The sequence below is a fragment of the Diceros bicornis genome, chromosome 22 (genome assembly GCF_020826845.1).
Source record: "Diceros bicornis minor isolate mBicDic1 chromosome 22, mDicBic1.mat.cur, whole genome shotgun sequence".
NCBI lineage: Eukaryota > Metazoa > Chordata > Mammalia > Perissodactyla > Rhinocerotidae > Diceros > Diceros bicornis.
In genome coordinates this window covers 10,743,173-10,758,212 of record NC_080761.1, presented here as the reverse complement: position 1 = coordinate 10,758,212, position 15,040 = coordinate 10,743,173, and the positions used below count along the sequence as shown (strand labels likewise).

Here is a 15,040-nt window from a genome sequence, read left to right as displayed (position 1 = left end):
TGTCACTGTCAGGACCTTAAGGATAAATGGGCTGTGTGTTGAGTGTTACGTCATCTTTACCACTGGCCTAATCCACTGTGTGTGTCTAGAAGCGGTTCTCAGCTTGGTAGCCTACTGAGATGGAGGCACTGGCGTTCGCAGTGGAAACCAACCTCATCGGGCTTGTGTCTGTTTTCAGAGCCAGCATTACCCAGAGCCGCAGCTCGCACTCCTTGAACAAACAGCTCATCATTAACATGGAGCCCCTGCAGCCCCTGCTACCTTCCCCCAGTGAGCAGGAGGAGGACCTTGCGCTGGGTGAGGGTAAGTGCCCTTCCTTCCAGAGGCCAGCATTGCAGGCTCACCCTGGAGGAGCAAGTGAGGCGCCAATCCTGGGTACCTTGGGTAATGGTCGGGGTGGAGGACAAAGTGAGTCATAAACTTGTGTTTTTAGTAAATAAGCTGTTTGCCGGAAGACTGCCTTATATTGAGAGTTCTTTCAGTTTCTCCTAGAGAGATTCACTCCTAGAGGTACAAAGTGTTCCTAAAATTACATGTAAAGCAGTAATGGTGTTAGACCTGCACTGTCCAGTATGGTGGCCACTAGCCATGCTGTGGGCTGTTTAAAATTAAGTTTAATTTAGTTAAAATTAAAAATTCAGTTCCTCGGCCACATTAACTAGATTTCCAATGCTCAGTAGTCACATGTGGCTACCATCTTGGACAGTTCAGACTGAGAACATTTCCATCACCACAGAAAGTTCTATTGAATAGCAATGATTTGACTATAATCACAATTAAGTTAGTGATTAAAGAATTCTCCACTGATCATCCCCTTTCTGCCTCAGTATTTCTCCATCCTCATGTTCCTTTTCCACAGGTCCTTGTCTGACAGTTTTGATACAAGCTAAACTGTATAGGGTCCACTTCAACCCGAAAGTTGTTATATTTATAAAGAATATAATACATGTCCTTCTAGGCTTCTTTTTTTGCTTTTGAGGACTTTATTTACCTCAGGGAAGAATCTTACCGTGCTGCTTGCTGCAGACACCTGGTAAGGCAAATCTCACACATTAATTTCAAAGTAAATTTTAAAAATTCACACAAAAGAAGTTATTGGAATGCTGAACACAAACATAACATGCTTTTCCTTAACTTTATGTGATTTTGGTTTTATCATTTAAAATCTGGAGACTGGGAAATTTCCAGAGGGCAGGGTACTCTGTTCCCAAAATATCACCTTCACGTGCTGCTTCAAGTCAAGAATTCCTTCCATAGGGGAAGACCCTTTGGCCCATAATAAGAATATGGCTTGAGGTGTGAATACTCTTGGGAGTGGCAGCAGCAGCTGATTCACACTGAAGTGTAAAGAATTTTAGAAAATCTTTTCCTGAAAGGAAGCTTTAATGGTTAGAAGGAGAACTGGGCAACTGGATGCCAAAAATTCTATAGGTGGAAGGAAAGTGTGCAAAAGACGAGAGATGGAGTCTCAGAAGACACCTGTATCCCCAGCTGCGAAGGGTCTTGTTATAATGGCCTTTACTCTCTGTCTTAACAACTAACACTGGAAGTTCCGTGCTCAATTAATTTTCTTAGCCTAAAGGTCTCTGGGTCCATGTGCTGATCTACATTTTTCAGCACCTTCTCTGTTTTTTTGTTTTTCAAGTGAAATAAAAGCAGATTTCATTTCTGATCACTAATGATTTCCTGGGCTTCCTCCCATATATCTGGAATATTTGTTTAAGTGGAAATCACTTTTTTTGGAGGTCATGATTAGGGAATAAAGATTGGAAGACCAGTTACCACAGGGAATATGGAAGCTAGGCTGCTGTTGCCTTGGGAGCCCCCAGGATGTGAAGGGGGGCCTGGCAAGCTTTGCCCTGGACCCTTCACCACCTTCACTTAGAAACTCCATTTTGCTACATTTTCTACAATGAGCTTCTACTGCTAAATACTAACCTCGTCTTTAACATGACAACTGTGTGGACAACAGACACATACATTATAATTAACTGCAATAAAAATAAAAATTTTCATGATATATGATAGAATCTATAAGCCACCTTTTCAATTTTTCCATTTATTTTAAAGAAGAATCTTAAATTCTTTCACTAGCTATGAAGTCAAACTGATAGGTCTCTCTCTTAAAAAGTCCAAAATAGCTCTATAAATGTCTAATAAAACTTTTTTCTAGGAGATCCATCCCCTATGGGACATCTTTGTGGGTTCTGAAGCTCAGGAAAATCATAACAACCTCCAGGATATAGAATCAACTTAAAAAGGAAGGAAAGTAGAAAGGATAGTATTGTTAAATGTCCAGTAAATAGAATGAACCTCCCAATCTAGAGAAAGAGAGCCAGATCATCTTAGGTACCACCAAATTCAAAGTTATGATAACCACAGTGAACCCAGCTCTGTGCTCTTAATACCATTGTATCTCGGTTACTATTTAGAGTCAAATTCTGTTCGCATGTCTTGTGTTTGAGTGTCAGGTGATGGGACTTAGACGTTCCATATAAGGGATAAATACTTATTCTATAGATTTTATACATTTATATTTCTCTGATATATAAAAAGAAGACAGGCAGAGAATACAGCTTTAAACAAAGATGTCTCCGCCTTTGTGGATGGGCTCTCTTTCTGGGTACACACAATGTGATTAATTTAGTTTCATCCTTGTATTTTGTTATTTTAGTACTTTTTATGCCCGAGCAAGAGCCAAATTGAAAGAAGCTAGGAATTCATTCGTTCCTTAATACAAGAACTATGACAAAGACAAGGTATACCACTAGTAGACCACACTTAGCATTTGCAAGTTTCTGTGGCTTATAGAGATGAAGACACTCTCTCTTCCCTGGGGGCTCACAGCCTGTTGGGGAGGCAGCAGCAGGATCACAGAGGTGATGAGGAGATTCTGCCTCTGCTGATTGAATTGCATGCTCACTTTTCTGCGTGTCCCACGAGACATCAGTGCCTCTAGCTGCTTGGAGAGCATCTCGTTCCCTTTTAGTCTCATTAGAGTGTCTGACATAAAATTGGGGCAAAGGAATGAATGCATGTGACTGACAGGCAGAGGGAGTTGTGGGTGGTCTAGTCACCTGTGTTGATTGCTTGTGTGGCTTCAGGGAAGAGGAGTCAGGGGAACAGTGAAGGGTGAGGCAGAAAGTTAGGAAAGGGCCAGAGCATGGATCTCATGTGACTTGCTGGAGAGTTGAGACTTTAACCTGAGGGCAACTGGGAGGTACTGGAGGATTTCAAGCATGGAAATGACCTGATTGGAATTGTTTTGTATCATTCCTGTGTGTAGAGGATGGATTAGAGGCGGGTATGGCTGGAGCAGAGTTTCTTAACCTCAGCACTAATTGGCTTTTTGAGCTGGATTATTCTTTGTTGGGGGCTGGACTGTGCCTTATAGGATGTAAAGCAGCATCCCTGGCTTCTACTCAGTAGATGCCAGCAGCACCCCACCAGTCTTGACAACCAAAAATGTCTCCAGGTATTGCTAAATGTCCCCTGGGGAACAAAATTGCTCTCTGGTTGAGAATCACTAGGTTGAGGGCACAGAGACCACACAGGAACCACTGCAATAACCAGAGAGTAGATAAACAGGGCTGAACTGAGGCAGAAAGAGTTGCATTAGGGAGGAGGAGGAGGATTCAAGCTAGTACACGGCAGGTGAGTAGCCCCTGGACTCCTTCTGTCGAGGTTCTGTCCTCATCTCTGAGACTTGGACTGAGAGTGAACAGACTTCAGCCTCTTTAAAGGTGAGACTGTTGAGACACAGGCAGATTTAAGTGACGTGTCAGCATCACACAGGGAGTCAATGGCAAAAACTATTTCATTTAGATATTGGAGCCATTGAGAGAGTTGGCACTGTGCATTGCTTTGCTGAGGTTCAAACATGGAGTGCAGGAGACTTGGACATCACTGGTCACCTTTGATGTCGCTGTTGCCATCTCTATATAGTAGTTCAGATTCTTGTTTGGGGGACTTTCAAATCACACGTTTTGGAACTAGATCCATAAACAGGTCAAGGTTGGCAGGCTGAGTCCTGGTAAGTGTTGTCTGATTAGGAAATCTTTAAAAATCAGGTTGAGAGAAGAAAGAAGGTCTTGACCCTGACACCTGGAGACCCATCTCTGTGAGGCCACAGGAAGGTCTTGGCGCCCTGTCTCTCATGAGTGCCGTGGTGGTGGCATCTCTGCTGCCGCCATGACTCTCTGGGGTCATGACCACCCATTTGTCTGACAAGCTCCTTCTGTTCTTCCTAGAACTTCAAGTTTCTCAAAGACAGCTGGGCAGAGCATCATTGCCCCGACTAGCCCAGTGGCATTCTGGGAGGACCTGTGACCACATTCACGCATAGGACAGCTGGAGGATTAGCTCTGAAGTCAGCTGTATCTGGGTGGAGAAAAAATAAAGTCGGTTTCTAAGCACCACTAGGCAACGGGAAAGTTTTCAATGTTACCCCCAAGTTGCTCGGTTACAGGATCCAAGTAGATTAGTGCTGTGGAAAACTTTAGATGAGAATGGCAAACCATTTGAAAAGTGCCACTTAGAGTTTATGAAAGTTTTGGGAGAAGAAAAAATTGAGAGTGGGAATTGTTCTGGGTAAAAATGACATTATAAGGAGTCATTAATCTGAATAAATTCACATGCAAAATGGAGCAGGGTCTCCATAGTCTAGATAGTGAAATGCTTACATGTTTTATTGGTGGAGTGTATTTTTCATTATGGAAAAAAGCTGGATTATGGTAGAGAAGGGGAATGAAATTAATCACATGAGACCTGGTACCTGGCAATTACTGATGCCCAGTGAAGATCATTCTTGTCTTCCAGAGCAGTGGTGCAGGCTGGCCTAATTAAACAGGCAGAAAGCCATGCTTTCTTCCCCCTGGTAGACAAAACTAAATAAGAGTTGCAAATGCTTGACACCCTCCTGCTGGCAAAACAAAAGCACAGTGGAGACACCAGAATTTCTATAAGGGAGTGTCGTGGGGTTGGCGGTTGGCGATGTGGTTGGATTGAGGGCAGCTGGAAGCTGCATTTGCATATGATTGAGAAGATATCAAAGGATAGAAGGAAATTAAGGAGGGTGATAAAACTAACTCTTCCAAGCCACCCCTTAGCACTGTCCCTGTGAAGATGTGTGTGTGGGTGTGCGCGCGTGCGCGCGCACATGTGTGTGTGAGTGCATGCTTGTGTCATGGATGTGGCTCAGTGGGGGTTAGGAGGGCAGTGGGATTGTTTAAAGTGTTGTTTACAGCATCTATCCCTAACAATAGATGGCTTGGGTAGTGTCACTGAAATTCTAGAATGTCCGTATGGGAGCATGTGAAAGCATTTTGAGCATATAAAAGAGTATTTTCAATCAAGCATGCCATACTCTTGACCCCATCCACCCTCCAGTCCAGCACATAACAGGTGACCTGTGGGGCCAACTGCCTTTTACATGTGCAGGTATTTCAACATCATGCAGGCAGAGCCTTTCGTATACTACAGGGTTGCTCCAATCCCATCACTGGTGGAGTCTCTCATGGCCCAAGGCTGCTATGGTTACACTGATTGTGAATCCCTTTCCCACTCTCCACCCAGGTCTCCTCCCTGCTTATCGGAGATGAAAATTCTCCTCCCTCTTTTCTTCCTTTATGGAGCTCCATGGCCATGGCTCAGGCAGATTTACCCTCTTCTCAGGGTTTCAGTGTCTCTCTTCCCTGCCATTTTCCACATGTGTTGAGTAATTTCTTCCCATTGGCTCAGGGTATGTCAGGGCATGCATGAGGAGAAATGCACTGGTCTTTTTGGAATTTCTTTTATGTTCTGTTCCATCAAAGGGTAGGAGCTATTTATAAATCTCATGGTACCACCTTTCCCCTTGTGGTTACTGCTACCTGGTGACGGCAGACCAGTTAGCACCAGCTCTAATTGTACTTGTCTCTACCACAGGGTTCGTGTTTGCTATTTATTTTTATTTTCTTATTATAAAACTAATTTATCATCTTCTAGAAAATTAGAAAGCACAAAACGTATAAATAAGCAGAAAAAAATCACTTCCCTGATTGTCCCACCTCCTAGAGGCAATGGATGTTAATGTGTTAGCAATTTCCTTCCCTATGCATTTTAATACCATTGTGATCATCTTGTGTGTACAGTTTTTTTAAATTCCTGCTTTGTTGGCTTAATGTTGAAAACATTAGTGCATGACAACATATCTTAAATTGAACTATAGGTCAACAATGAATTGGGAACGTGTTTAACGGAAATGCAAACAAATGGGTTAATATCCTGAATTAGAAGGAACTCATACAAAGTGCCCTTTTAAGCATCATTTTAGCATGGCACAGGTTTGGTCTCTCCGGAACTTTTCCATTTACTGGCACCCACAGACCCCCACGGCTGACAGGCACACGGCAGCTGAACCTGCTTCTTTAGGAGCTCAGAGCCTCCGCGGAGCAGAGGTCACCTTCTGGTTTTATTTATAACTGCAGTATTGGATTAGCAGAGTCAAAATTCAGCATTCATTCCCACATCTATTGACTTCCAGGAGAAAGAACCGCAGTTTGGGTCGGCAATCTTCTATGGTAGGAGATGCCAAGAGCAGCTCAGGGGACCAGATAAAGGCCTGCGCTCTGCAAATTCCCGTCTGGAAGCTCTTCAAAGCTTCTCACCGTCTCCTTTTGTCCTTTTCTTCGGAGTTTGTTTCATCTTTGGAACTTTGGTTTCTGGGATTTACTGACAACCTAAGTACTCATAAGAAGGTGGTATCACTTGAAAGATCTTTGGAATTTGAAGTATTTACACTGCCATAAGGAAGCTAAACCCCTCGTTCCTGATGCAATTTAAGTGCATCTTATCTTGCAAGGATTTTTCAGTTTACATCATAAGATGCCAATATTGTGCATCATTTCGGTTCTGTAGTTGGCTACTTCCCACAAATTGTTCATTTCATGAAATATCGCATCCCCGGTGTAAACCTAGCAGTGCTTCAGGTAGCCGCTCTGTTTCTGCATCAGTGCTGTGGACAAGTGAGAAAGTATGAACTCTGGTTCATACTTTCAACCAGGCAGCTGGTTGACCACAGACAAGACGCTCCACCATTTGGAGCCTCATATTCCTCGTCTATAAAACAAGAAAATTGGACTTGAGTACCATGCAAATGCTTTCTGGCTCTAAACTCTTTGATTCTTTTGCTGACTGTCAAGGTCAGATTCCAGGACCACTGCTGGATGTCTTTTACAATGAAAATGGGAACTTGGGGACAGGAGTATTTTTCATAGCCCTTGGGAGTTAGAGAGAATGTTGTGGATGTTCTAGCAAAGGAGTTGGCAAACTATGGCCCATGGCTGGCCTACCACCTGTTGTTTTTTTTTTTTTTTCTGGCCTAGGAGGTAATGATTACATTTTAAATGATTATATAAGTACCTACAAAATATCCTTGATTTTACCTCTTAGCCCACAAAGCCTTAAATTCACTCTCTGGGCCTTTATAGAAAAAGCTTGCTGGCCTCTGATCTAGCACACCCCCTCAGGATTCTACAGATGAGGAAGCCCAGAGAGGGGAGACAGTTTGCCCAAAATCACATCACTGGATAAGTATTGGGGTTGGGATCAGATCCTGGCTCTCAAATTCCTGGCCCAGGTATCTTAGATGACCTCAAACATATCTAAAATGGCTCAACTCCTTCTTGCTAAAACAGAACCAGTAACTAAGGAGCTGCCTTTATTTTTCAATTATATCAAATGAATTGTCAAAAGAGATGACTTCTCTTATATAGATGTAGGGAATCTCTGTGATTCAGAGGGAAGAGCTCCTGCGTATTCGGAGCAGTGTCTGAGTCTTTGGCCTCCCATCACAGCATGCCAGGACCTAGGGATCCTCAGAGACTCCCGGCACAAGGAAGAGCATCACCTCCCCTCGGAACCAGTGGGGAGGAGGCTGTGGACAGAGTGCTGCCCCAAACAGAATTCGTGGTAGAGCCGGGCTGCAGGGGAAACAGACTTTGTACAGGAAGGCTTGCTCCCTTCTGGGAATCATGTTCTGATTTTAAAGTTGAATTTGTTAAATAAGGAACAGCTCACTCCGGACCGAGTTCTAATTACTCATTTGCTCATCGTCTGTTAAGGATCTTTGTTTTATTAGTGAAAGCAGTTCAGTGCGGAACTTCCCAAATCATTGCTCCTGCTCAGGTTGGCACTTTGCTGCTGCACTTAAGTATTAATAAATAACTGCTTTAAAGCATTCAGCTGGGATGAAAAAAAATATGTCATTCAAGTGTCCCATGAAGTAATCCGGTCACGGGCCTTGAGGGTTGGGACGTGAGCCAGGGGAGAGCATAAGTGTGAGCAGCTGTGACAGCTAGAGTGTGGTCTGTGACGGGGAAGACATTTTGCTTGGCACTTAGACAAGTAAACACTCCCATCACATCCCTAAGAAACCGCAGGAGAGGAAGAGTGAAAATATTCCTAAACCAGGGCCGGCCCCGTGGCTTAGCGGTTAAGTGCGCGCGCTCCGCTGCTGGCGGCCCGGGTTCGGATTCTGGGCGGGCACCAACGCACCGCTTCTCCGGCCATGCTGAGGCCACGTCCCACATACAGCAACTAGAAGGATGTGCAGCTGTGACATACAACTATCTACTGGGGCTTTGGGGGGAAAAAATAAAAATAAATAAAAAATCTTTAAAAAAAAAAAAATATTCCTAAACCAGCATGAGTACAAAGCAGAGGCTATAATTTTCTGATTTTTAGATGCATTCCACAGTCAGCATGGGGTTCTATTTCTAGTGTTTGTGTTAGTGGGTTGGAAGTGAGTGTAAATGTTCTCTTTGATACCCAGGCTTAAGTTGAGGCAGGACCACAGAATCTCCTTGCCTCCTCGCTCCTCTGTTAAGACTCAGAGCCAATGACATGGAGGAAAGTGTCAGGCAGTGTATGCTAGCTCCACTCTATGAGGACCAGAACGATAGGTCTGTGGCAATATGGGCATCGTGGGCAGGGTTCAGAAAAGAGGCTCTGGTTGTTTTATTTTTAAATGATGATTTTTAAAATTTTGAGTGTATTAAAATTTATTTGCTGAGTAGTAAGAATAACGTGTGCTAAGCTGATTTTATCATCTCTCGACGTTTCTGGATTCTACCAAGCAGTATAATAAGTGTATAACAACAACAAAAAAGAGGCTCTGGTCAGTCGGCAGAGGCTGGATGCTGGGGGTGTCCACGGGGGTGCCCGTCCAATGCCGTCTGCAGAGGGGTGCAGCCTCCTGCTTGGTTGGGCTGATGGTGAATTGGAGGCCCCAGAGCCATGGCTTCCAGAGCGGGTTCATGTGTGGTGGGAGCACACAGCGGCCCACTGGGGTGAGGAAGAAACCATTCGGACTTCTACTGGCATTTTACTTTTATCACCTCCTTAGAAAATTTCTATCGTGTAGGTTTTCTAATGGACATAATATATGAAGACAGCTGTACATGTATCTAATTTATAAATAAATATGCATTTATTCATAAGTATACACAAACATTTGTCCCCCCAGAAAAGGTCTGGATACGACTGCTCTAGATCTTACAGATGAATCTATAAAGAAGAAAAGGCGGGGCATGTTTTTGACACTCTGAAATCTCTGTTCTTGCCAGAACTCCAGATTCTTAAAATAGACGTGAGAGCTGTCTGCTCCATTTACGCTAGTGACATGCCATTTTACATGCTTTGGTCTTCCAGGCTGGTAACCCAGGGTGAGTCACCCGAGCGTAGTCTCGGCCTCTGCCAGGCAGCTTGATAGGTGCTGTGTCACTCACTGAAGTGTTCCGTGGTGGCCCCGAGGCCCCAGAGTACAAGGGTGCTGGACTCCACTTGCTGAGGGCACACAAGACACAGCCTCAGTGGGGATTCTCTGGTGGTGGGAAGAGCACCGGATAGAGAGTGAGAGGGCTGGGGTTCACTCATTCATTCATTCGATAAACATTTACGTCTCATCTGGTACATGCTGGACACTGATGTCACCTGGATCTTATTTCCTGTTTCATAAGACAAGGTGAGATGATTTCTGTTTCCTCCCCACTCTGACTGTTCTTTATTATTCTTCCCCCAAATTGCTACTGTTCTTAAATATGTACTTTTGGATCATTCATCAGTACCTGGAAGACCAAAGGTATAGACATCTTCTGTTTAAATGTGGTTAAGGAAACGGTAAGCATGTGGCGCCATGATCTATAAAAGCACAGTTACATTTTTTGCCCTTCTTTTGGTGAGTTGCAAATTTCCAGCATAAAATTGAAAATTAATAGCAGCTAGCTTAAAAGGGAATATAAAATGAATATTTCCCCACTTGAAAGAGCCCTCACATCCTTTAACATGTCCTCTTGGAAGAGAAGTCCAATTTGGAACCTTTTTAACCCCCAAATTGCCACTTCAGCAAAGGAAATGTGAAAATGGGCAGATGCTTTGGCTGAAAGAGAAATAAACAGGGTTTTCAGGATGACCCACTTGATAATCTAAACAGATAGTGGATTTTGCTAATAAAGGAAGGAGTATCCATATTAAAAAAAATAGAGCACCCCTTGCCAGTCCCTGCCTGAGCCCCTCTGCCACAGCCGCACAATTTGGCCCCTAAGTGCAGGCTCAGCCCACCCCTGACTCTAGGGCCAATCCTGCCCTCACCTGGGAGGGAACTAAGAGGCCAAAGCCCAGCCCTGTGGACCAGGCTGCTCGTCCTGCTCTCTCTACTGCTCTGCTCTGCCGTCTTCTGTCCTCATGCCAGCCCTGCTCCCTTTCCTGAGCCTCTGCTCTGGTGGTGTCCCCAGTACTCTCATCCCCCAGGACCTGGGTGGCCCCTCTCCTTGGGGCCAGGCCATGCTCCTGACCTCCACCCAGTGGCTGGACCTTGGCCTGCTCTGCTGATTGACGGCCTGCATGGCTCTCCCTTCCTGTTTATGTCTCTTGGGGCCGTGTTCTGTTCCTTCCAGAGCAGACGCTTTCCCAGCACTTGCCCCATCCTGAGCAGAAGAGTCTGGTTTTAAATGCCCATCTTCTCAAGTTAAACTTCTCCCACTGCCCAGTGGTCATAAGATAGTAAATTGTCAAATCCATCTGCAAAATCCTATTCACTTGAACCTTTCAAATATACCCCAGAATCATTGCCACTGCACCACCACTGCTGTGGCCCCTCTTCTCTGTGTCCTGGATGCTGTTGTCATCTCCTGAGGGAGGTAACTGAGATCTAGTTATGATAAAATCGAAGTTCCTCACTCTGGCCGTGAAGCCGTGCATGCATTGCCCCTGGCCCACCCTTAGACCATTTCCTACAGCTCTCCTCTTGAAGCTCTGTGTTCCTACCACACTGGTTTTCCCACTTTCCCTCAAATATGCCCACCTCATTGCCACCTCAGGGCCTTTGCACAAGCTGTTTCATTCTAGAAGGGCCTTTCCTCTGGTCTTTGCAAGGCTGGCTGTTTCTTAAAGTCTTAGCTCAAATTTCAGCTCTTTGGACAGTCTACCCTAAGTATCCAATTCTGAGAGGTTCTTTCAGCCTACCCATCTGCTCTCTCATGCTGTCACCCTGAGTGATTTTTGTCAGAGTGCTTAGCACTCTTGAACACTCTCCCGTTTATATATTATCCTCCTGTTTGTTGACTGTCTCCCTTGACTAAAATGTCAGCTCCAGGAGAGCCAAGACTGCCTGCCTCATCCCCCACATTATCCCTGGCACTTAGAGATGTTCTGACACACCATAGGAGCTAAATTAATACTTGTCGAATTAGTGAACAAATGAATGAATGAATGTATGAATTCTAAATGCAGCCAGGACAGCCATTATTTATATAAGAGAAAGCATATAAGGAGAATATTCTCCTGGGATTAGGGTTTACCAGAAGCCATGGATGTTCTTTTCTTTTTGTTGCGTTTTGTTAAAAATCAAAATCAAAAGGAATACCATAGTCATTGTAGAAAATTTGGAAACTACAGAAACCACAAATAAAATTTTAAAAGCACCTGTAATCTCCTATGTTCAAACTGTGGTATGAATGTGTATAACCCATCTATATATTTTTGACAAATATTGAATTACCCTAGAGACTATTTTGTAATGAGCTTTTTCACTTATTAATATAACATGAGCATTTCCCTATGACATTAAATATTCTTCCACAATTTTAATTTTAATGGACGTATATTATTTCATCACATAAATATACAAAAATCTCTCTCACCCCCCCCCACCTCCCACTAATTATATATATGAATGTCTCTTATTGTAGCCTTACAAAACTGGGTATAACAATTTTTTAAAATCTTTGGTAATTTAAAAGGCAAAACTTAGAGTGGTTGGACATCTTCTTGCATTTATTGGCCACTTGTGCTTCTCTTTTGAGCATGCAGCTAGAATACAAGCAAGTGAGAGACCCTTGGCTGGTGTGTTGGGCGGAAGGATCGGGTCTCCTACCTCTAGCTTCTTGATTCCATAGCAGCCACACAAGGAGCCCACGGTTCCAGATCATCCTGTTTTTTTCCACAAGGAGACATAGATGCCTGTTTCTTAATACCATCTGCAAAGCTGTTGGGAAACATGGAGAAAACACAGAGCTCCACTTATTAATGCAGCCCAATTTAATTTCCTTTACTCAGAGAAAAATGGTTTATCTATAATGGTGACTTGTGCCGGAGGGAGTGAAATAATAGAGCAGAAGTGATGGGAAAACAAATTCACCCTGTACAGAGACAAAGGAAGTAGATTCTTGGTTGAGAGTCCTAAACACAGACCAAAGGAGGCTGTTCTAATTGGAGCCAGTAAGGACAGCAGTGTCACCCATTTCTTCTTCCAAGGAAACTTCTGGGTGGCTACGTTGGCATCTGACAAAACTGCACTGTCACTAGATGGCCTTGATGTATCTGGGTCAGGGAACATCATGGAATTTTTAAGTCCTAGGTTCAACCAAGATAGAGGAAAAAGACTTTGTTTACATGAAAGGAAGAATCTGAATTATAGGTAGCCTTGGTCAGCGAGGTGGTTTAAATTCTACTCCAAGGGAATTCCTCATGGGTGTTTCTGAAGAATGCATTATAGCTGTGAAATTCCTAGTTCCTGTCCAACCTCGGTGGGAGATTTTCAGCTGGTTTCATCTATGGAAGCTATGGAAGGTTTCCCTTCATGTTACCACCACCCCTCTAGTGGGGGTAACTATAGGTATTCAGGCCCTATCTTTATTCATAGGGTTTTAAGAGTGCCTTGGGCCAGTCAGTAAGGACGTCTCTTATAGCAGATAAGTCAGAGAGGGGACAGACAGTTATGTTGCTGCACAATCCATGTGTGCCTTATTGGGTAATGACTCCCATGAGGCTCATTGATGCTGTCAATGGATGGTACTTGATCCTTGGAGGTTGGGATCCCTTATCTCACCCTGTCCTCTACTTGTGGCCCCTTCAATTCTCCTTTTACTCAGAGTATGGTCTGTAGGTGGGGGAGATCTTCTGTCTTGGAGTAATGGTTGGTGAAATTAATGGTCCAGTATTTGTGGTCATTGTTTTATTGCTGGATGGGCTAGGTTTGCTCTCTGGGCTGAGGATCACGAAAAGGTCTCGGGAACTTTGTGAGCATGGGTGGAAGGAGAAGCCCATCAATTAATATTTCAAAATATTATCTTACCATGATTGGAAGACAGTCAAGCTTGTTCTACACTGGTGTTTGGAGAGAGACAAGGTAGCAGAGTGGAGACACCACTGAATGTGGAATAAGGAGATCAGGACTCGAGGTGCAGCGTTTTCACTGATCAGGGTGACCTTGACCTCCTGTTTCTCTTCTGTTAGCCTCCATACAGAGTGCTCAGTCCCACAGTGCCACCCTGTACTTTGGCCACCTCCACTTGGATACCACACAACAGCTCACACCCAACACCTCAAATTTAATGAGTTTACAACTGCACTCATATTCTCTTCCTTCTCCAAATCCCAATTTCAAAACTGCTCCTGCCCTGACTTGGTTAATGACATTACCATCTACACAGTTGCCCCAGCCAGAGACCTGGAGGCCATCTTTGCCTTGTTACCCCTCCTCATGGCCCATATCCGCTCAGCCACCAGAGTCAATTCCATCTCAGAAGCGACTCTGACATTTGCTCCCAGCTCTTCAGCCTGCTGCTACAGCTTCATTGCAAGTCCCCTCTTCTCTTTCTGGGAACATTGCAACATCTTCCTTATTGATCTCCCTATAACCCATCCTCTGAACTCCTGCTAGAGCAATCACCCGTGTTTGAAGTAGTTTCTAGAAACTTCCCATTAACTGTAGAGAAGAGTCCAACCCTGCAAGGTGTTCATGGCTCCTCACAACCTGGTCCCTACTCACCTCTCCAGCCTTATTTCCTTCCTTTCATCCTGCCTGACCCTCTCATCACTCTCTAAATGCAGCTTCCCCTTCAGTACTGCATGCTCGTGCTGGTTCCTCTCTATGGGCTGGTTCCTTTACTCGGGCTGTTCTTTCAATTTCCCTTTGCTCCACCAGGTAAATCTATACTGATTTCTCAAGCAGCTCCTCCTCTTTGACATATTTCCTGGCTCCAAAGACAGTACTAATAGTTTCTTCTCTTTCATTCTTGCATTTGATTCTTTTTTTTCAGCTTTATTGAGATATAATTGACATATAACATTAACATTGACATAAACAAGTTTAAAGTATACAATGTATTGATTTGGTACATTTATATAATGCAAAATGATTACTACCATAGAGTTCACTAACATCTCCAACCCGTCACATAGTTATCATTTCTTTCTTGTGGTAAGAACATTTAAGATCTACTCTCTTGGCAACATTAAAGTGTACAATACAGTATTATTAGCTATAATCACCATGCTATACATTAGATCCCCAGATCTTGTTAATCTAATAACTGGAAGTTTGTACCCTTTTACCAACATCTCCCCATTTTCCGCACCACCCAGCCCCTAGTAACCACCACTCTACTGTCTGTTTCCCTGGAGGTGCCACTTACATTTGATTCTTTTTTTTTTTTTGGTGAGAAAGATTGGCCCTGAGCTAATATCTGTTGTCAATCTTCCTCCTTTTGCTTGAGGAAGA

The 15,040-nt window shown here is 43.8% G+C and overlaps 1 protein-coding gene across 1 annotated transcript in view; it reads left to right on the top strand.

Moving 5' to 3' along the window:
* LOC131419954 (FERM domain-containing protein 3-like) overlaps positions 1-15,040 on the top strand; it is a 182,496-nt gene that overhangs the window by 131,216 nt on the left and 36,240 nt on the right. The window contains exon 12 of the mRNA XM_058565581.1: positions 179-303. Coding sequence (XP_058421564.1) covers positions 179-303 — 125 coding nt within the window. The remainder of the gene's footprint in view (positions 1-178; positions 304-15,040) is intronic.